We start from the raw sequence: 24909 nt of genomic DNA, 5'->3' as shown, positions 1-24909 counted from the left end.
TATTCATGAACCGCTGAACACGACTAAGTAGATCTATAGCCTTATGGACTAGGAAACCAAGTATCAAATGCAAAGGTAGAAACACGTGTTGGTTGTCAAGACACGTTTATTATCTGGTAGTTTAATCATCCGATCAAAGCGACCTTTATTTGATGCATAAGATGAATGAACCATGATTTGGTTGATCTTCCAACCAGATTAAAGTTCAAGATGAAAGCGAGATTTACGTAGTACTTGATAATGCGTTATGTGTTTCTAATTCTACTAACAAGACCTAAGCCTCTGTTCGGTTCAAAATTTGGCAGCCCAACGAGTGTGACAGATTCGGCTTGGAAAATTAAAAACTAAAAAGAAAAAAAAATACCGCAACCTAGAAAAACAGGAAGTCACTTGGTCGTTCAAAAACCAGTCAGCCGCCTAGAAAATCTGGCAGCTGGAGGGTGAGTTTTTAAGTTAAATTACATTTTTTATTTGTTTCCTTCGACTTGGGAGAAATGACATATTATGGCTTAAAACTAAATAGGTTAGTTCTTGTTAAGAAAAGGATCAGTGGGGACCGATAATGAAAGTTATGATTAATCTAGGAAATTTCTTAAATTGATATTAATATCGACCAATAGATCAAAGTTTGGATTATTAAAATCCAATATCCCTATTTTTTTTATATATATACAAGCTTGGTATTGTACAAGAAGTCCCTGGGCTCTTATCTTGTGGACTGATTTGGGTAAACAAAGGAGCTGGGCTGTAGGCTGGTTGAACAGGAGAAGCCCCAATTGGGTTGTTATCAAGCTCTATAAAGTTCAAATGGAATGAGACATTGAGACTAGGGTCGTCCAAACCGTTCGTCGTTCGAACTCGCCCGTCACTCTATCACAAATTGCTCGGAAAATGCTCGCTCTTTTTTTACTCGATTGCAAACGAGTCGCCCTGCTCGGTTCGGTTTGTAAATGAGCTAAGCAACTGCTCGGTTTGGTTTGATTTTTTTTATTTTATTTTTTATATAATTATAGGAATAAGTATATAAATATATAGGCGAAACACATAACGTTTTAGCTAAACAAACACAACACATAGTCTAAACAACATATACACAAGTAATATAAATAAAGAGTTAAGATATTCAATAAACAAACAACAAAAATATGAATCCTGTACAAAATAATAGCCAAAGATCAATCTTTATATTCTGTTAACATATTTTAAAAAAAAAACACGAAACTGGGACTAAATACTAAAAAAATAAGTTGGTAATGTTTAAGATAATATCGACACTTGTATAGATATGTATAAAAAAAGAAACAAAATAAATAATATATAGCCAATGACGTGGAAAAAATTGGCCCCTAGGTGGCATTATTGGAAATCTACACTACCACCGACAATGTATTTCTAATATAAAGTTAGGTAACAAAAGCTCTACGTTGCTGTGATTGCAACGACGCTAAATACAAAAAATAAGTTCGTGACTATCCAAAACAGTTTTGATACATATACATCATATGGTTATAATGACACAAACTCAAATGGTATTAGTTAGCTTCATTATAGTATTGACCTAACCCAAAAAATTAAATTAGTAAACACAAAGAATACTTGTATACTTTATGATACATAATAATAACATTTTTTAAAGGGCGTTAATTTGATCCTTAAAACCCGGACATTATGGTGACGAGTGAGTGCGAGTCGACACAATTTTATCGATTTCGATTACACTATTTTTGTATAGGAACTAAAAAACTAAAAAATAACTAAAAATTACATATTAATGCAAAAAGAGAAAATAAAATAAAATAACTAAATAATAATTCTGCTGGCCGGTAAAAAAATACTACATGCATGTGTGTGGACCATTGCGCGTTTTGTACCCTCCTTCAAACGACACCGTTTTGTCTTCAACTTGTTCATAAAAGGACACCATATTACTTTTTAGTTAAAGATGCCATTTACTTTCCGGTGATAACGACAATACATGTGAATTCAACAGATTATTTACTTTTCTTTTTTGTCTTTTCCTTTTTTTTGCCATGAAATACAGAACAAAAATGCGTGACTTTATTATTGTGTGTTTAAAATATTTGATTCTTTTGTTAATGTTAAACTTTTCTCTCTGATTTTGAAAACTCTACACACAGCAAAGTTATTATTCTAAACTGAAGAATATATAAAATGTATAATGTGACCCTTCAGAGTTTAGTGTAATTCGTCACTAAATTTTTTTTACCCGTCACTAAGTTTGTGTAATCCGTTCAAATAGCAAAGACAAAAAAAGAAAAATATATAGCCATACAATATATAGCAACTCGGGCATAAATCCTTAAATAAAGTTTAGGGTCTAGGACACATTGACCGACCATGGTCAAATTAACTGTATTATTCATTGTAAATCTATGTCTTAGTTTGACACGCATAATTGTTTGAATAGTTGAAGTGAAGAACCAAAGAGAGAACTTATTAGAAATTTACCAGTCATGTGTGGCCTATGTGGTGCTGTTGTATTTCTTGAGGAAAAAGAGGATTGCGAAAAAAAGAAGAATATATGGTATAAGTTGTTTATTTTGTTATTATTATTATTATTATTGGGTTTAATTTACGTGTCTAGTCAAATGAGTAGTTTCATAAAATTTGGCACTTATGAATACAATTTGATACTGGTAATTTACTTATTTTTATCAATTTCTCTTTTTAAATATATTTTTGTGGTAAAAAATGTAGTTGTATTTTAATTATATATATAAATAGAAAGTTTAACTTATTTAAAGTTAAAAGACCAGTTAAAAAGAGAAGAAACATACAAAGTAAAAACAAATAAATAACACAAAAAATCAATTAATCTTTTTATGTTAAATAAATTATTAATTCACTTTCCTTCTTATTCTCTCCACATCCTAGTGAGGTTAATATATATATATATATATATATTGGGCTTGAGCCTTAAAGGAGGCCCGGTTTAGTTATTATATATATTAGTTTATCTTCTTCACATTTATACCATTTTTCCCAATATATATTAGTAACCATCGGCACCATCTCCGGTGGCTTCTCCGTCACAATGACTCTAGCTAACCCATCTACAATCAACCGGGCTGTCACTAGCATGGTGGTCTTGGCTGGTCGTGTAGACAATGTTAATGAGAAGATCCATGAAGTTTTTTTAAGCTTTAGGTATGCTTTCTGTTTGCTAATCTTATTATTAATATTAGTAGTTTACTAGAGATTGTTTTTATTTAAAAAGTTGTGTTAAAATCAAAAAAATTATTTATGTAAAATAACAAATTCAGAGGCAGAACTAGAAAGTTACAATAGGGGTCATAATTAGGCTTGTAAATGAACCAAACGAACATGAACATGCATGCACATATAGCTTTAACTTAACAAAAGACATTATGAATAAGTTAATAACGGTTCGATTTTCGTGTTCATATATTTTACTTAATAGTATAAATGAACGGTTCATGTATAGGAACACTAACAAAGATGTACAGCTTTAAATAGATGATATAACGTTACTATACGAACACCAACCCAGGGGGTGTTTGGGATTGCTTGTTTTAGCCAACTTAAAACTTTTTAAAAAGCTATAAAGGTGTAAGTATTGCTTATTGTGTGATATTGTAACTTATCAACTTGTCCCAAAAATAAGTTACAAATAGGTAAAAATAAAGAATCCCAAACACCCCTTAAAACTAAACGTAAATATTAATATGTTATACCTAAAAACATAATTAGATTAAACAAATTTTAATAAATTATATTTTTGGTTTTATAGAGCTCAATTTAATTTATGAGTTTAAAAGAACTTAAATGACTGTAAAAACGAACGTAACCAAGCCAAATTAAACATACGTATCTGATTATATTTATATTGTACATATTTATCTTTCTAAAGAGATCTGCAAATTATTAGAAAAATAATAGTATCTGATTATATATGTATTTTAAAAATCTTATAAAACAAATTTGTCATAAGTTATATGAATAGAACCCTAAATCAAACTACAAGATACAAATTTGTCAAGTTATATAAACGAGATCGGTACCAGTACCAAAATATTCGGTTCGGTACCGGTATTTCATACAAAATTCGGGAAATATCGGTTCTGCACCGGTACCGAATACCCAAAACTTGGTACCGATTCGGTACCGGTACCGAATTTTCTCATCCCAAGATACAACCGGTTATTTCATTAGGCCAAGTGTTGTGGCCGAAATTGGGCGCAAACATCGCCCCTCCAGGCACTTTTTGGGGCGAGAGGGGGGGATATTACTCGCCCAAACATCCATTTGTTTTAATATTATATTCAAATGTTATATTGCAATAATTTGATTTCTTTCTTGAACTTAAACCTATATATATATATATAGGGGCTACAACACCACTAAAACAAAACCCACATTCTACTGACCGGGTATCACATGACACAAAACGCCCCATTTTATAGTCCTTCCACTACACGTAGCCTTACTATTTTTGGAGTTGGCTTCTCGAAACCAAAGATAAAAAATGTATATGAGTGGAAATTTGAGGGGGAAAGTGAATGGCACACTAGGGTAGAATTCATCATGTTGATATCACACTTTTTATGGCCATCTTACTTTAACATGTATAACGAATCCACCACTACACCACTAGGGTAGGGGGGGTATATGACTCGCCCAAACATCCATTTGTTTTAATATTATATTTAAATGTGTTATATATATATATATATATATGGGCTATAACACCACTACACCCTTAAAACAAAACTCACATTTTATTGACCGGGCGTCACATGGCATAAAACGTCCCATTTTATAGCCCCTTCACTACACATAGCTCTATTTTGGGAGTTGGCTTCTCGAAACCAAAGATAAAAAATTGTATATGAGCGGAAATTTTTAGGATATGAAGGGGAAAGTGAATGGCACACTAGGTAGAATTCATCATCTTAAAATAACACTTTTTTTGGCCATCTTACTTTAACATGTATAACGGATCCACCCTCAACCTTATGGAATAAGTAAAATAAAGAGTTCTTAACTATAGTTGGAAAAATGTTTTAAACCATCATTGATTGATTGAAGCTTTATTATTTTTTGAAAGGCTTGCTCCAGTGGTTATCCTGGATTCCCTAAGTGCGCCGAGACGCTACCCACCCGAGTTCGAAACTGCGTGCAAGCATAGGCAGCATAATCCCCTTTGCATGAGCTAGCTGGGACTCGAACTCGGAACCCCAGGCGGGAACCCCACAAGTGGATAAACCCTCCTACCTCCATCTTACCACTGGGCAAGACATCATTGGCGATTGAAGCTTTATTTGATTGAATGTGTGTTTTAAACTATTATTTATTTATTGATTGAAACTTAAGTGAATTCGTGAGAGTTTACCTAGGGTTAAATGGCTGTTAATTATAGTTTTGTACTCATTAATTCACTGTCTTATACCATGACAATGAGTTACTCTTCTTTAGTTAAAGTCTTCTTAAAAGAATTCCAAACATGTAAGAAGGTTCTTAGGCTATTCCCATTGGAATGAATTCAGCCGGTCAATTGTGGATTTTACCATTAAAGAAAAATGAAAATTCAATAAAAGTTGGCGACTTGTTCGGTCAACCAACTGAAAGTCGGTCGTTGAATGAAAGCAAAACACAATATCCTTTTTTATTGTATTTGATTGTTCTGCACTTGTTCACCAATTATTGATTTTACATTTATCAATCAAAATTCATAAACTGAAATTTTATATAATTTAAACAAATAAAATTTTAAAATACACTAATATAGCTAAACGCAATTAAATATTAGAATTAAACAATAAAGTATGATACTAAAACATAATTATTTTTAATTTAAACCGTCGTTCGACCAATCCAACGATATTGATATGTTTCTAACTCTTAACTAGTCATCTAATCATCTTCGTTATAATAATCGTTATTTATATTTTTTCTATTGTTTTTAGTACAATAAATCCAATCATAATAGATATTTATCCGTTAAAAAAATTGATTTGGTTGGGTTGTTAGTGGGGGTGAAAATCTTGGGTTTGGTTGGTTGTGTAGATGTAAGAAAGAGAAAATATTTTTTTAATAAAAAGTAAAATTTGATTGAGTTGTGAATAGGAGTGGTCTTATAGTGAATGAAACCAACTTGATTGGACAAAAAGCTTTGTGAGCTTACTGGATCGAGGTCTACGTTCTTACCCCTACTCCCTAGCCAATAGTTAATTTAAAGGAATTTTTATCTTTTTTGCCAATAGGTAATTTAGAGCAAATTTTATTTGTTTTATCTTTTTTTAGCTAGTCATGTGATTAATGAAGTCCTTGCAGGTGGCCCTTCAGTCAAACGCTTTGATGTGAAACGATTTGAAATATTTGAAAGCTAGAATTATGACTATTGTACCCAAAGTTTTAGTAAATTTCATGGACACTGGAGAAGGGATTGCCATTGAGAGAGTAATTTTGGCTGACAAAGATGTGATATTGCCATTGCACTACAACAATATATTTTCATCAAACCTCCTAATGTTGAGATAGCCAACCAAATCATCAAAAAGGCAGAAAAGATAGCAACTAATGAGCTTCTCTTTATCAACCCTCAAAAGGTTTGACCACACAACCTGGAATCTTCAGCATCCATCAAATCGCTAAAGATCACAACAGGAAGTTTGAGGAGCACACCGATGATTCGGAGTATTTTGGAAGATTTAAAGTTGGTGTGTAATGAAAATTAATAATGGCATCCCTATTCATTGCTTAATGTTTCCAAATTACAAACTTTAAACATATTACATTTGCTATGTTTTTACAAATGTTACTACTCTTGATGCATAAGTATACTCTTGTTGAGGTTATTCTTGCTACTTTTGCACATTGTTGATTTTTTCCATCTTTACATTTGCATATTGTTAACTATTATGCTTCCGTTTGTCATTCTGACCACTTCTAAAACCTGAGGAAACATGTTGCTGCTGCTCAAACTTGGCTTTATCTTCTAAATGAAGAAGACTTACTCTCATACCCTCTAGACACCCTTGACTGAAAGCTTGAGGTTGACGTTTGGGCTGCCAATGAGAAGAACGATTTTTCTTTTGAAGAAGCAAGTCTGTCTGTATGGTCAACCTCCACTTGTGCACCACTTTGTGTTTCTTTGGCCTTTGTAAGCTAGTTTTTTTCCTTTATTCGCGCTTCTACCTTCATCTTTCACAACAGGCGTAATTTTAGTTGTTGGATGCTCATCTGACGGTTGAGTTGTAATTGGTAATCATAAGTAGACCAAACCAATTTGATTAAACAGTTGTTACTATAATTTGTAAGTTCAAACAAACAAAAGTTTCTAAATTGAGACTCATAGTTATCAATAAGATGAAATATTGTACACCCATCCTCACTACCTGTCATTTATGCAAGCTAAGAAAATAAAACCCCAAATTTAATTTAAAAGATTCCTCCTGGAATAATCAATCATCAAGAATTAGGGTGTAAAAAATTGAGGATTTAAAGATGCAAACTTGATGTAAGGGAAGATGGTCGGTTGGAGGAGATTGAAGTTTTGGAAGGTGGTCCCCATCCGGCGGTGGTGGTTCAGACTTTAAACCTGAGATGACGGTGAGGAGTATGGATAAAATAAAAGGATAAGATACGCAAATTAGAAAAAGGCACGAGTCCAAAATGTGTCAAGACCAAAGTAACCAAAAACGATGTTATCAGCAGCCCCCAATACGTGTTTGGCGTTTTGTTGGTGTAGTTTTGGACTTTTGGTGCCCTTCCAAGGTAGGGGAATGAGATGGCTTTTAACGGGAAGTCGGTGCAACTAAGGGATGTTGGTGTCTATTCGTCGTATAGGTATGTAGGAGTCGTATAGACAACACGTGATTGATAAGTGTACGAAGGAAATTAAGAGAGTTTTTCAGCAGCCTATACGACTAGCCTTATGTCTCATATAGTTAGTTCTATGTGGACCTCCTACAGACCCTATACGCCTTTTATAATTCTTCGTGGGTGAACCATACGCCTCGTATAGGTTATAATATCTCATTCTTGTTCAACTTTTTCAAAATTTTCACCTTCACTCGTATACACATTATAAGACTCGTGTAGGTTTTTGTCAACGTCGTTTGACACCATCATCAATCGACTTGTTTGTATACATTCTCTCCATCACTAATCGACTTGTTTTTAACCAACCTCTCTATCATCAAACAACTATATTAACTTACACCTTTTAACTAATTAAGCAAAAAAAATATTAAAAAAAAAGTTGTATCTATTTGTTTTTAACCATCCTCTCTCCATCATCAAATGACTTGTTTCTAACCAACTTCTTCTATTTCAAACGACTATATTATTTCTATAACTTTTAATTAATTAAACAACAATTAAAAAAAAGTTGTTTTTACAAAAGAGTTAAATCTAACCCGACAGATGGACTTGCTTTAAACACTAATTATACTTGGGTATTATTGAGTAGAGAAAAATTGGATTTTATCTATTTATTTATTTAATCCGGACTACTAATTATCTACCAATAATAATCCCCACAAACATTTCAACGAGTGGCAATATCAAATTCTAGTTTTGTTACCAAAACAAAGCCAGTCTAAGAAGTAGTTAAATAACTTAATTCGCGTGGCATATGACATGACATGTGACTGTTCAAACCGGGTTGAATCGGTGTGTCATGGCATGTGTTCAAACCGGATTTAAAGTTTAAAAACCCTATATTTCCTATAATTTCGTTCATATATTTCCCAGATTAATTTGTAGATTTTCATTCCTACAAACTTATTGAAATTGTTTCAAGCATAACATAAGGGTAGGAAATGGACCACTCCAAAGAATACTACATTTAATTTTTATCAATTTATTAATTATGAGGGTGGGTCTTGTAACAACCGGTAAAGTTGTTGCTTTGTGACCTAGAGGTCACGGATTCAAGCCATAAAACAGCCTCGTGCATAAAAGAGTGTAGGGTGAGTTGTGTATATCAGATCGCCGTCCCCCTTCCCAGACATTATGCAAACATAATTAATTGCAATATTATTTACAAATTTACAATAATTAATTGTGTATACACACTTTCAATTCTATAAAAAGAAAAAAATACAAATTTAATCTGAGAAAATAATTAAAGAATTTACACAAATTTAACAGAACAAAAACATTTTTCTCAAACGAAACATGTAACCTCACTAAGTATTTAACCATAGATCGGATAGACGACATGCGATTCAAGTCATTCACTTCAAAAATGTTAAAACTTGTCATAACATAATAATCATACTTTTAGATTCATAAGTTTTCAACTTTGTCATAAACATTCGATTTTCGAACTTAGTTATCGTAGATATTTTAAAACTTCATAAGCAGGGTCAAAATTGCTTTAAAGTAAGATTTAGACGACCCGGTCTAAGCGCGGTTTCTTTTAACAGTTCCAGAGGAGCTGTGTTTGGTAAAACTTGCTTCACCCCATGAAAAACTAGTCTAGATTTGCCACCAAATATCAAAACGTCACCGGATTTCAACAAAACACTCTCTGACTTGTATTTATCTCTCGTACGCCCATACGAGAATTCCGCAGTGTCGCCAATAGAGATTGAAACTACTGGCAATCCTCTTCTTAGACTATCATTACTCTCATCACAATCCTACAAAAACACATAAAAACTAACTCTATGTTTTACATATTATGTGACAAATAGCAAGTAATATTAAACTAGAGGTGGTAGATGGGTTGGGTTGGGTCGAATGGGTCATGGGTCTAAACGAGTTTGGGTCAGAATGAGTTTGGGTTAGAACGGGTCAATTAAAAAAAAGGTTATTTTGGTTTGGGTCGGAATAGGTTAGGGTCCAAACAGGTTTCAGGTTTTTTTTTTGTGAACGAGGAAAACGGAGGAAACATTTTAATAATTCCAGAGGAGCTGTGTTTGGTAAAACTTGCTTCACCCCATGAAAAACAAGTCTAGACTTGCCACCAAATATCAAAACGTCACCCAATTTCAACAAAACACTCTCCGACTTGTATCTATCTCTTGTACGCCCATACAAGAATTCCGCAGTGTCACCAATGGAGATTGAAACCACAGGCAATCCTCTTCTTAGACTATCATTGCTCTCATCACAATCCTACAAAAACACATAAACATTAACTCTATGTTTTATATATTATGTGACAAATAGCAAGTAATATTAAACTAGAGGTGACAAATGGGTTGGGTTGGGTCGAAGCGAGTCATGGGTCGAAACGAGTTTGGGTCAGAATGAGTTTGGGTTCATACGGGTCAATTAAAAAAAGTTTATTTTGGTTTGGGTTTTTTTTGGTAAGCGAGGATAACGACGGAAACATTTTAGTTTTTTAAGATTTTTTGTTTTTTAATTATATTTTGAGTTATGATTTTTTTATTATTTATTTGAATTATTTTTGTGGGGTTTTCTATTAACATCAAAAACCCTCAAAAAAAATTTAAAAATAATAATAAAAAAATCATAACACGAAATATAAATCATAAACAAAAGAAGTAAAAACACTAAAATGTTTCCTCCGTTGTCCTCGTTCCATATAAAAAAAATAAAAAAAAATACCACCAAGAATCGAACCGAAACCGAAAAAATTGACGAAAATGAAACAAAAAGCCAAAACTGAACCAAATCAATCAAAACGAAACTAAAAGACTTCAAACCGAACTAAAACGAAACTGAAAAAACCGGACAAAAACGAGTCCGAAATCGACCAAAAAGAAACAAAAGAAACCAAAACCCAACCCGTCCCTTGTGAAAACTCGTATTGGCTTGAAACCTGAACCAAACCCATTCCAATCTAAAACTCGTTTCGTTCCGAAACCTGTCTTGTTTGAAAACCCGTTCTGCTCCGAAACCTGCCACATTTCCTTAGGACACTAACCCACGTCGACCCATTTCTTTAAACGTGTTGACCCATTTTGACCCGAAAATAACAAGATGGAATTTCAAATGACTCATTTTGACCCATTTAGTTAAAACTTTTACCCAAACCAACCCATTTAATTTTTAAAACAACCCAAATTGACTCATTTGAAAGGGTTTGGGTCAAGATTGCCACCCCTATATTAAACTAACCTGATGAAGGCCAAGTCGACCATAGATGGGTGAATAGAAATTGACTATACATATATCCGGGCACATTGAAGGAAGTTTTCGCAAATGGGCTCGAGCATCTTGAATAGTGGCTTCAGTCAATGAAATAAGTTCATGTGGAAGCGGTGGTGCTTCAGAACCGTCACTTCTGCAACGTTTCTTATATTTTGTGACGGGATCCTAGTTTCGACCAAAACACATCATTTGTAGTCGAAGTTTAGCTCCATTTTCATGACTAGGCTGGTATAAACCCCCGGGGCCCACACCCGACTTTTCGCATATATTCACTATATCAACCTAAAATATTATATACAAATTCAACCATAACAATTTACAAACCAACATGTAAAAAATTGTGATTTTGCAAAAACTACCTGGTCCTTAATGCTGATGTAATTCTTCATAAGAATCATTCCGTGTCCAAGTATTTCGTAACTTGTTGAAAGACCGCTTGTTTCAGACACGGGTATTTTAGTGAAGCAAGGGCAACAGAGTAAATTAAATGGTTGCGATTCATCGGAAACTTTAGCTAATGGAGTGTTGTGATACTGTTTCGATATTCTAATTAAAGGACGACGAAACGCAGTCTGCACGTATATAAAACAATGTTATCATACTTATTCTTACATTTATGATTTAACACTAACTAATAAATCTTTGCATATTAAAGCAACAATCGACTAAATTTAGTCGGTGCGTAAAAACTTAAGAACTTTTAAAACTCTTAAACATAAGTTTTATAGATCAAACTCGAACAAAATGAAAAATACTAGAGCTTTAAAATTTATTTACCATCCGCAAAGTCGGCCTTAGTATATTACCAGTTCTGTTGAAGAGCAGCATGGTTGTATCTTGCAGCCTTGCTACAACAAACCAAGGGATCAATTCCATCATAGAACCTAAAAAATATTTAAAACATAAAAGTATGCAATAAGTGTGAAATTTACACTTAAGCTCATTCTAAAATCATATCTACCATTGATTGAACCGGTTAGACTAAACAAAAATAACATGAAACAGATAATGATAATCGTATACAGGGCTATAAACGAACCGAACATCCGAAGGGAGGTTCGTTTATGTTCATCCATTTAATAAATGAACGAACATGAACAGATAATTCCGTTCGGTAAGCTTAACAAACGAACAGTCAAACACAAACAGAGGCCACGTCCATTCAATCGTGTTCATGAGCGTTCAGTAGTGTGTTCGTTTACATCTGTCCGGTTACATTCGTTTACATACATGTCGTTATTAGAATTTTACTATTACTATTTTTATCTATTTGTTTATTTTCAAAAACTATCAATTACTATGTTAAACTTATTTTGGATATAATGTGGTGTACTTCTGGATTTTTGGGTGATTTTGTGTTGATTTAGCAATTAATATTCTCAAATAAATATTTGTTCGTTTATGTTCATTTGAGTCCATTGCGTCCGTTTACAAAATTAATGAATGGACACGGGCAAGCATGAAAAAGCTCAATTCCTTAACGAACGAGAACACTGACACAAAGTTTCATTCACTAAAGTGTTCATGAACCATCCGTTTGTCCAATAAAAGCTTAACGGACGAACACGAACAAGGCCACTTCATTTACAGCCCTAATTGCATACGTGTATAAATCACACTAATATATAATAAACTATTAAATTAACACCCCCAGAAGCTGTTAATCGCACAAAGTGGCATAATAATACACGCAAACGTACAAGTGTGTTACCTCTCGTGTGCTGATCTTTTGAGTGTCGTTTGATATAATCCCTTAGACTATGCCCATTGGTGATCCAATGCCTACAAGATCGGACAAAAAAAAAAATTAAAAAAGCATTGCAACCACGATCAAAATTGCAACCATGTTTGAAGATAATGGAATCCAAGTGTCACACTTGGGTTGGTTGGTTTTTATTTTTTTTTTGATTTTTCTCTTAACATAATTAATTTTAATTATAATTTGATTTTTCTTAAATAACTTATAATATTTAAAATTTTAAAAAATTTTAAAAACACAATCTTGTTTAGTTTTTTTTTGTGAACATTCCGGTATAAATTTTATTAAAAACGGAGTTCGTTTCAAAATTTGCATTTTTAATACAAATTAAATATTAACATTATCTTCGTTACCACATGTCACGGTTTTACTAATTGCTTGGATTTTGTTTAGATAACATTATCTGGCGTTATCAACTAGATATCCAAACATTATCTTTGTTTCCACGTGTCACCATGTTACTGGATGCTTAGATTTTGTTTATCCCACATATCCCACATTTTATTATTTATTTTTAATTCATAACAATTATTTATATATATATATTGGTTTTTGTTTTATAACTTATTATCTTTGACTTTTTAAAAAAATCTAATTACTTAATTATATTTATATAGTTAATCAAAACTAATTATAAATTGAATTTATATAATAAAAAAAGGATGAGATTGGGTTGTTAATGGGAGTAAAAGATTGGAGTGGGTTAAATTTTGTAGATTGAAGAGAGAGAAATTAATTTTATAATGTAGGATTGAGATTCTGAGATTGTGAATGTGAGTAGTCTTATAAGATTTTTGAAGAAATGGTTTGTGACTTTAAAGAAAATGTTAATTTTACTATGTTAGTTTTAAGGATAATTTGGTCATTTTACAATTTTATAAAATTAATAAAAAGGTTTTGGTTTTCGCCTATGAAATTTACTCGTTTTAGCTAGTTGAGTACCAAGGTTGTGATATCTTGGCTTGCGGCTTTGTCATTTTACAATTTTTCTATTACGTACAATGATATTATAGTCATTTTACTTTATTTTATACGTGACGGCTTATAGAAGTTATATTTTTCTTAATAAGGTGCAAACCAATAAATCACAAGATATAACTCCCAAATTGGAAATTGGTGTTTTGAACCTTGTTTAAGGCATTTTAATTTATATGTGTTTGCTTAATTATTCGGAAAGTCTAACCAAAACCTAATCCTAATAGCAATCGGTATAATTTGTTCTGAACGGGATTATGGTATTAAAGAAATATGAAACCAAGAAACAATATACATCTTTTACAGCTCTTAGATTCATGATCTTTTGTGTTTTCTTCATTTCGTGATTACTTGTGAATTTTAGACCCGTTTTTGTCCCCCCGTCAAAACCTTTTGTTCGGCATTAAGTTCGATGAAAAAGAGTAAAAACTCGTACTAATGGCCATATATGGAGCCCTAAGACAGAAAAAATTGATTGTTGATCAATCAACCGAGTCCAAGATGAGCTCGAGTTTAAACAGCCAGCTTTCAGCCTTAGAAACAGAACACAAAACGATCCGAGTCTAATAATTCAAACACTAAAAGCAACTTTTACATAGATTATTTACATCCGTGGTTCACCATAGCATTTCTCAAAATTATAAGGTTAAAACAAGAGCCATTCTTTCTATTTCTAAAAAATGAAATTTTGTTCTAATAGTACATAAAATAACTTTTTTTATGTATTCATTTTTTTCTAAAATGCAGAAGCTTGTTAGGGCTGATATAACATATTTAGAGTATAAAAACTTAATCCTACCTTTAAAGCCCACACATTATGCATCCTACTAAACACACATCCATCCAACAACCAGTATTAAAACAAAAAACCTTAAAAGTTCTCCACTTAACCAATATTTAGGGCAAACAAGACCGGGCACATTTCAACAATTCACCAACAGATTCCACAACATGTTACAACTCCCAGAACAAAAACATTTTTTTCAAATGAAACCACATAACCATGCGAATGCAACCCGTTTGCCCTCAACAACCTTGTTCCGTCCCTGCTCAATGAACCTGGCGTAACAATCAGAGGTTTCAAACTATGCGTTAACTTGCGGATTTACAAGTCACTATATTTAAATTCAATAAAGCATACCTGATATCACCGATCAATTTTCTGACTAAAAAGAAATAAAGTAAGCTCATTTGAATGCACTTCAATGATTCCGCCCATAAAAGTCACCGCCACCTCGTCTAGGTTGACCCGAACCCCTCTCTTTGTATCTAGGAGCTGCATCTGCATGTGCGTCTAAGTGGCTTGACTTATTATTATTATAATTATTATTATTATTGTTATTATTGTTGTTTGTTGATCCAACTGGCTGATACTCGTAATGCATATTCTGCCTCGGTTTTTCCCTGTTTGCATTTGCATACTGTTGATAATTATTATGCTTCCGCTTATCATCTTGACCACTTGACCGATTATTATTTTGGCCTCCATACTTCCTAAAACCTGAGGAAACATGATGCTGCTGCTGCTGGTCAAACTGGGCTTCATCTTCCATGTTACCATAGCCTTGATTTTGGTCTCGGCCTCTGAATGAAGCAGGCTTTCTTTCTCTCCTACCCTCTTGATGCCCTTGATCATGTACCAGTTCATCGGGTTGGGAATATTTTCTGGATTCCCTTTTGACCCCGGCGGTTTGACCTCCACCAGACCAACCACCTTTATAAGCTTGAGGTTGAGGTTTGGGTTGCCAATGAGAAGAACGATTCTTTTTTGAAGAAGCAGGTCGGTCTGTTTGGTCAACCTCCACTTCCTTCACTGTGTTTCTTTGGCCTTTGTAAGCTGGTTTTTTACCTTTATTCGTGATTCCACCTTCATCTTTCACAACAGGAGCAGGTGCAGGTGTAATTTCGGTTGGCGGGTATTCATCAGGCATAAACCACCCGTCGGATGGATCCCATTCATGCACAACATTAGTTTCAGTAGAAACAGGAATAGGATTAGGATTAGATTGGTCACTTTGGCTTGTAGATTTGTGAAAACCTTTCTTTGAATCCTGTTGATTACGTTGTCGTGATGTTCCATGAGGTTTCACCTGCTGCTGCTGCTTATTATCACCACTTTTAGTAGGCCCCACATTTGAAGGCACTGGGATTGCATGTGTATCTGACATATCTTCGAATGTAGGTTTCTTGGGTGAAGATGGTGATGTTGATTGGATAACGGTTCCCTGTTGAGCAAGCTCTTTAGCCACTGGCTTGGGAACATATCTTTCCATTTCTGCCCTTTTGCTTTTCAGATTAGTCTGACCCGAGTTAATGGCCTTTTCTGGCAAAGCCATGTAATCCTGCATGGTCTCTTCTTTGTTATGGGGTCGCACAGGGGCCCACACAGCAACATCACCTACATGAAATCTATTAGCTTGTGGATTTCTTGGCGTCCTTCTTGAGTGTTGTGGTTTATGCTGGTTACTTGGTAAAGATGAAATCTGGTCCGCATGAGGTTGTTTTGCATCCTTGTTGTCAGTTACCACCATGGTAGTTGGATTCGGATCAAGTGGAGGCGATTCTGGCTTTACAAGATCAACGTCTCTTGATGCAGAAGCATCATCAAGTTTGTGTTTATTCTTGCTACTTTTGTTATTTCTCTTTTTCTGCTGTGTTGACTCTTGACTTTGTACGGCTTCACCAGATACAGCCACACTACTTGCTGGATTTGTTATAACTTCGCCAGCTGTCACGCTCAGAGTTGACTTGTCAACCGTACTCTCCACCACTTGTACACTCTGCTTTTGTCTATGACTAGCACGCTTCGGCCTGTTAACACCAACATCATTACCGTGAGTAGCTTTGCTTTCGGTATCACTTTGTTTGGAATGCATTGACTGGTCAACAGGGTCTTGTTGACTGATCTCACTAATCTGGGTAGCTACTTCAGCTTTTGAATCGATAGCTGGTTCAGTTGGTTTTTTGGATCCATCCACATCTTCCTGCTCAGAAACACTAGTGCTGTTCTTTTCTGCAACCTGAATTGTACGCCTATTCAACTCTTCTAATTTTGCATGAGCTTTTGCTTTCTGCTCTCTTATCCTTTCTTCCTCTTCCTTTTGTAGCTCAATTGCACGTTGTTTCGCCAACTCCCTCATCCTAGCACGCTGAAACTGCATAAAAACGTATAGTAATTAGTCACACGTATACTGATTGAATCAAAAAAGAAATCATAAATAAAGTTTACCTGTGCTTGACCATCAGCAGGGTCAACCACTTGAGTCAATGATTCGGTTGTATCCTTAGTCTCAGAAGTTATATGATTCTCTGGTGCAGCAGCCTCTGAACCTATAAATGAAGGTATCTTTCGCCACCCATCAGTATCTTGATTACTTAATCTTCCTTTGGTATGATGATCTGCTCGTGTTCGAACTCCAAGATGTGCTTGCCTACAAAGGCCAAATTCAGTTTAAACAAACATGTTACATGTTACATGTTAAATGTTAAATGTGAAGTGTGACATCAGCAAATCCGTATAGGATAATAAACCTTGAATTGTCATGTGGATGAGCAAGATCTCCAGTGGTAGAAATGCTACCGAATGCAATTGTAGAGTTGTTCTTTGGATTAATTAATAACTTATTGGTTTGCTCTCCGTCCTCTCGAATATCAGAAGCCCGTGCTTTTGCATTCAAATCTTCAATCTTCTGTATCAAGGTTGAATCCTTTGAGTCTTCTGAGAAAGATGACTTGTTTCCCCAACTCTCATTGGATGTTTTAGACTTGTGTGGGCCCTGAGATGCATGCACCGTCACAGGGTCAGAAGGGTATCCTTGATTTGTATGTATGTTTCTTCTTGAAGACATGTCTTCATTCCTCCTGATGTCGGGTCCCCGTTCGTTCTTGTGAAATGATGGTCTCAGGTGGTCATTCTTTTCTAATTCTGCTCCCAACTGTCTTCTTCCATGTCGGCATTCCTTTCATTTTCATGTTTTCTGAGAACTTTGTAGGGCCCATGAGACTCGCCATGAGGATGAGAATCCATTTGTTCAGAGACAAACATATTTTCAACCGGTCCACGTGCGCAACCTGGCCCACCTCTAAAGTGGGGATCATTAAGTTCTGATGGGTTTTGAGGTGGACGCATGTTGTAAACAGGCGGTCCATGGGGTCCAGGTGGCATTCCCATGTATGGCATATCACAATCATTGTGATTGTACCCGATTGGTGGACCATAATAACCATCATAAGGGACTGGACCAGGGTAGAATCCAGGCCTCATCGGCGGCATACCTGTAAGGATAAAAGCATCAGGCATTTGAGGTATGTAACTAAAAATCTCCGTTTCTTGGATGGTGTCCTCTTGGGCCAGGCCCAGGTGGAGGGCCAGATTGTGAATTTGATAAAGGAGGGGGCATCTGGGGGCGATACTACGGGTATGGTTCCATTGGATACCCACCATGAAGAACATGTGGATATGGCGGGCCTGCAGGTGGCGGTCCTCTATACCAAACACCAGGAGGAGGGCCATTCATTGGTGGCCCTTGCCAGGCATCATAATGTTGAGGGGGTACATTAGGATTCCCATATTGATGTGGATCCCTCTGCCAGTTGTCAGCATGAGGACGAACGCCTTCATCAAAATGTGATGATCCATCTCTTGTCCAAGTATCAACGGTTAATTGACAAAATTTAACAGTTAACAGAAAATGAGAAACCAGCTTGGCCATCACATTACCATCTTTCACAGGTGCAATTCTGCCAGAGCCTGAGCCAGGACGAACATGAGAGCCATGATCTGTAACATAAGCAAGTTCAGATTCAGTAGCTTGCACATGGTAAAAAAATCTTACAGATAACAAATATGTACAGAATAAAAAGTCACAGCAACTGCTTAAAAGTGTACCATAGTAAGTAAAATTTACCATGTGGTTCACCGCTCTTTATTGTGTTATCTTTTTCTGAACCCAGTGTTGGAAAGTCCCCGGAACTGAGAAAAATCATTGACTTTGGACGGTATTGACTACACAAAATAGCAGAGCAAATAGCTGATTAAAAATGAGTTTTTGATTCAGCATTCTAATTGTGGAAAAACTAAAGAGATTCTATTTTAAGGGGCAGAAAACATCAAGCTAAAACTTACCAGCTTATCTGCAGTACCATTAGGGCCCCAAGCTCCTGAATTATCATATGCAGGCTCAGCAAAACGAGATAAATGTGAGCTGCCTGGTCTTGTATCTGCACTGAGTGGACGTGAAGTTAATGGTGTTTGGTTTGAAGGCAAGACTCCTGAAGCTGATGAAGGCCTAGAATTTGGGTCCCACGTAGAAGCTAAATGATCATGTCTATCACTTCCTGCTGTTGATGGCCGATTAAGGCCACCTGATGATGTAGGGCGGCCACTAGGATGATGTGGCGAGGCAGTAGTTCAGTCAACATTTGGAGACGCTGCTGATGAACCCCAAGGATTTGATGTTGAAGAAGATGGACGGCTTCCCCAGCTAAGGCTACCCCTGCACAATTATAGAGTCTAGAGCTCTCACCACCTGCACAAATCAAATCATTTCTTGTTTTGGGTCGTTTCACGCAAAAATTAATAATTACGTGTCAACGAAACAACTATTAACTGGCACATATGTGGTCGTTTTGGGGCTAGATGGTGAATGCAGGCTGCAGCTCCTTCAATCATCCCAAACACTTTGACTTGCACGTAATTCTTTCCCAGCCTTGGATCTACCAGTTTATCAAAACCCTCGTTTTTAAGCGCTTTATTCAGTAGATGTTGGGCCTGAAAGTATATGATCATGATTCATGAAGACCAATAAATTTAAGTTTAATAAACTAAAATGGAGACCAATGCAGCATAGCAGCATACTCATGAGCTATATATCTGAGTAAATCACAAAAATGTTTCATTTTCCCGCTGTTAGATATATAATTTTATTTACAATTGTTAGCATTAAGAGAAACTTATGTAATACTCTGGATGAACTAATTTTAAGCAATCCTTTATCAGTCTATTGTACCCAATTTGTACTCGAGCTACACAATGAACTCATAGGAACCAAGCTTATAATCAATATGACCTAACCAAGGTTCCAGCTTTAGGTAACCCAACCCGGTCGAAGAAACCGTGCCTGACTACTTTTTTCATGAGCTGACCAAGATTGGGATTAGATCAGTTCATATAGCCAAATTCTGCTTAATATTTCTCAAAATCGAAGTTTTCACTTCTCTTCCAACCAATTCAAAGTCATTGCAAAGTGTTATCATCATTAGCAAAATTTCATAATAGAAGATTAGAAGGCTCAATCGAGCATCATAGCCCTGAATGCTCAGCCAACATGACTAAGCACAAACCAACATATTTTAAAATCGTAAACAAAAACCAACATACCTGCAACAATTTAGACAGAACGAACTTGAAAGCACAGGTAGCAACCGGAGATGAAATGGGGTGGTCGCCCCACATCACCGCCGTACCTCCACTATTGCCATAGACAACCGTTGCCGCCTAGGGTTCCTGGATTACAGCCAATTGGAGCTACAGAACGTCGCACAACATCAAACAATCGAAATCGGAGATATAAACAGAGTGGAAGAGCAACATCGCAGTGGTGGCGCTGATATCTGCTGAGATTGATGGAACAAATTGCAAAGCAGAAGGTACAAGTGGGAATGCCTACCGAAATCTCTCTGTATAATAAACAAGTGGATTTGCATAAAAATCTCGCTTTGTTTTTTACCAAATTTCTTTAAATTGTTACATGACATTTCGTAATTATTTTTTAACTATTTTAACTCTTTATATAATAAACAAATTTGGTCCATCAAATTCTTCTTTTATTTTTCATCAAATTTCTTTAAATTTTTACAAGGCATTTCCTAATTATTTTAATTCAATTTCAAAATCAAGTTTGTGATACCTATTAATTTTTTATCATCCTAATTCACATGTTCTAACCATTGCAATCACCATATACATATTACATTAAAATTCATCAATATTCAAGGTAACTATCAAACATTTGTAATCGGATTCACATAATCAATTGTTTCACCTTTACATATTCATTTGGATTAATAGCTTCACATATTCAATCGGATTTAATTGATTCATAGGTTCAATCTTCTTAATGCGATTCATTTAATCCGAACCATGTAATATGATTCACGTAATTGATTTATATGTAATCCGTTGTCTTTCAATTGAAACTCTAATTCTATGATCATTATATAACACAAATTATTTACCTAGAGATATATTACAAAAAAAAAAATTAAAGTATGTCATCAGTTATCGATAAGTATTATTTAAATAAATAGATATTATCTTTAAAAATACACCATAAAATGTCCAAAAAAGCAAGTTAATGTAGTACAACACTCAATGTTTAATAAATTAACGAGTAAATGTCTTTGAATATGCAATGTTTGAATTACTTTTATTCTTAATGGATTGTTTTTGAAGAATTATGAACTTTTATTGTTTTTAAGGAGATGATTTGTGATAACAAAAAGAACAACCCCTACCAACTGTCTTATCAGTCTGCATATCATAATGCAACCTTATATCACCCTTATTATACAGTTAATTATAAGTAATTCTAAATAACCGGTTTGGGTTCATGTTTAGTTTAAAATAAATTTGGTCAATGTATTTTTTAAGTAAAAATGAGTTTGGCTCAAACGAGCATGATCTGAACAATTACTTACATTTTTTTGTGTCTAATATTATTTTTATATTTAAATATTTAAGTGTAAATATATTTTTATGTGAATCATTGTTAAATAAAACAAAACGGAAAAAAGAAAAAAACAATCACTTTACAAGTAAAATGTTTTTTTTTTCTTTTTGGTTTTTAACTTTTAATATGCCAACATGTTTATAATTTATTGTAAAACATTCTCATATTAACACTTTCTTCACTACAAAGAATTTCATATGTAGACATTATGATTTCTTATGTTACAAAAACTATTTACATATTTAATAATTATCAGTTACCTTAAACAAATTGGTTTGGAAAGGGTAAAAAGATGACTTTTGTGAACCGGAAGATAATGAAGTTGGTGTTTCTTGCTCTATACATTTAATATTTTTATGTAGAAATTGATTTTTTAGGGTTTGATGTTTGAAGCAGTTGAAACAGGACTTTCATGACTTAAAAAACAAATAAATAAAATTAATATTGTAAATGAAATTCGGATCTGAAGGATAATTATAGAATTTTTTATTTGTTATTTTTGTAACATAAAATTTGCAAACTAAAGGTTATAAATGTGTAGGGTAAACATATCAAATAGTTAGTTTCGAGTTAAGATTTTGAGTGCAAGTCAAAATTCTTCGGTTTTTTGTCCAATGGTAGTTTAGGGATTTGTGAAAGTTTGGTTCGTTTGAGTTAAAAATTGCAGATTTTTGGTCCTATGGTACTAAGAAGATTTTTTGTCTTGGTTTGGCTAATATTTTAAACACTGTATTTGTTTTTAACATTATATTTGTAGTTTGTGCATTTTCAAGAATTTAGATTTTTTGACTAACCCATGTGTTACACGGGTTATAACCTAGCTGTATATATATAAATAACTAGGTTATAAATCCGGTTTAAAAATCAAATCTCATTCATTATTCTACTACCAAATACCATGTACAAATAACATATCAAAACTTTTAAAAAGTCATAAAAGCTAAAAAAATAAATAAATAACTGCTTCTAGTTATATTGTTTTTTTAGTTTCAGGATATATTGCTACTGAATTAACAGTTGCAAGACTTTTTATGGGTATAAAAAATTATCAAAGGATTCAAATTCATATTTTAATGATATTAAATATTAACCAACCAAAGCAACAAAAAATAAACTTGTATGGCTTACTTCATGTCTTTTTTTTTCTAATTTATGCCTTAAATTATAAAATTAGAAGCAAGAACAGCTATATATTTAGTAATATCGGCAAAGAATTGTAACACTAATAAAGTTATAGGCATTTTATAACCATTTTTTTCGGTTTCAAACACCCCATCTTATTAACGCATTTTACTCAATTTCAATAACATACAAAAAAACTAAACAGTTATAGTGAGTTTTATATTTTTGTGTAAATGCAAAAAAAGTGTAAAGAAAACATGTTCGGAACCAAAAAGTAATATTTTTCTTAAAATAACCAGTTCTGGCCTTAACTTGTACCGACCAAATCAGTTCTTATGCGTTGCGCCGACTTATACGACCCGTCCTTTTTTCCAGTTATAAGAGAACGCAAGTAGCAAACTTGACCCATTTATTTAAAGGGTCGAATACAGGTTGAACTTCCCCTAAATGTTTCAAGTCATATTAAAAGTGGGCATGTTTCAAATGAAACTTGTTGTGACCATTACATAAATTAGAGTAAAAAAAAATAGTTACAAAGATTTTATGAATTTTGTGCCTATAACAACACAATGTCATCATCACCAGGATACTCCTCCGAAAATATGAATTTTGCTTCATGAATATAAATGGATATTATCAAGGAAACAAAACTCGCTATGACATCAGTGTATTTTAGGTATTAAAACAACTCATTTTCTATATCAGTTTGGTTCGAGACTCTAGTTGATGTAAGTTTGTGACAATGAATAAGCACAAGAAATTTTACTATCAGTTAAAAAATGCAAATAATTATTAAATATGAAAGAAAGAGTACTGGTATACACCATCATCAATCTACTATTCTCCTTAAGTGCTGAATTATGTCACTTTAGCAAAAGTTATCAATACATATAAAAAGGTTTATATATAGAATTAATAGTAAAATAAAATCGAGGAAAGACGAATCATGGCACCCTCTAAATCGGTCACTAATAAATAAAAAACATATTAGTATACAATGCAAATTTACACACACTACAATGAGTTTCAAAAGTTCTACATACGTTTTTTTTATTTCTAATTTTATTTTTTTTACTACTATAAAATTATAGATAAATCATTAATATGGAATGATTAAAATATATATTAATTGTTTTAATTAGATAGTTATGACTTTTTTTTTACTATTATAAAATTATAGACTAATCATTAATATGGAATGTTTTTTTTAATATTTATTAATTGTTTTAATTAGATAGTTATACCTTTTAAAATTAAACAATATTGATGCCACTTGGCAAAATAATGCGATAATTAATGTCATGTGGCATAATAATGTTTTTGTTTATTATAATAGTAGATTAACATGTTAAAAAAACACAAAATTGAGACTAAATACAAAAAAATAAGTTAGTAAATATTCAAAGTAATATCGACACTTGTATAGATCTATATACAAAAAAAAAAACAAAATAAATAAATATATAACCAATGACGTGGAAAAAATTGCCCCTCGTGATAAATCATCATGTACGATCTAACAGAGCATGAAAAGCTAAAAATAATTCCGCGTGCCGGTAAAAAATGGTACATGCATGTGTGTGGATCATTGACACGTTTTATACATTCCTTTAAGCGACACCCGGGTTTTCTTTAGCAAGGACACCATCTTACTTTTCAGTTAAAGATATAACTTTTCAATAATAATGACAGGGCAATACATATGAATTCAACAAATTATTTACTTATTTCTTTTTATTCATTTTCTGCCATGAAATACAGAACAAAAATGCGTGACTTAGTTATTGTGTATTATATATTTGATTTAATCTTTTTATATTAAATAAATTAATATTTTGATTGTAGTGACATTCCTTCTTATTCTCTCCAAGTCTTAGTGAGTTTAAAATATATACATATACATACATACATATACATATACATACATACATACATATATATATATATATATATATATATATATTGGGCTTGAGCCTTAAAGGAGGTGATGTATATAAAACTATACATGTTTTTAGCATCAATCTATCTATAAAAACCGCAACATCCATCAAATAATATAGCTCAAATAGCTATTTATCATGTTTTCAGATATAACCAACCTCAAACGTAGAAACGAACCGACAGCCAAAGAAAAATGAAAGAAACCCAAAAAAAACAAGGAAACACACCTTCATGCCTCCGTGAACACGCCCCCATGCGTTCGTATGCAAG

The 24909-nt window shown here is 33.7% G+C and overlaps 1 protein-coding gene and 1 pseudogene across 1 annotated transcript in view; both read right to left on the bottom strand.

Annotated features, from left to right (window-relative positions):
* Nucleotides 1-9274: 9274 nt before the first annotated feature.
* Nucleotides 9275-13848, bottom strand: LOC143562438 (DNA N(6)-methyladenine demethylase ALKBH1D-like; annotated as a pseudogene).
* Nucleotides 13849-14704: 856 nt separating this feature from the next.
* The window catches only part of LOC143562442 (protein MODIFIER OF SNC1 1-like), a 47555-nt gene continuing 37350 nt past the window's right edge, over nucleotides 14705-24909 (bottom strand). Inside the window, exons 10-11 of the mRNA XM_077050235.1 lie at nucleotides 14988-16146; nucleotides 14705-14905 (exon numbers count right to left, since the gene is read on the bottom strand). Coding sequence (XP_076906350.1) covers nucleotides 15049-16146 — 1098 coding nt within the window. The 3' untranslated portion in view covers nucleotides 14705-14905; nucleotides 14988-15048. The remainder of the gene's footprint in view (nucleotides 14906-14987; nucleotides 16147-24909) is intronic.

Source organism: Bidens hawaiensis, unplaced genomic scaffold, assembly GCF_021521415.1.
Source record: "Bidens hawaiensis isolate Kalapana, Puna unplaced genomic scaffold, B.hawaiensis_p1.1 tig00021017_1, whole genome shotgun sequence".
NCBI lineage: Eukaryota > Viridiplantae > Streptophyta > Magnoliopsida > Asterales > Asteraceae > Bidens > Bidens hawaiensis.
Note: the sequence above shows the minus strand (reverse complement) of the source record. Positions and strands in the feature narration are given on the sequence as shown.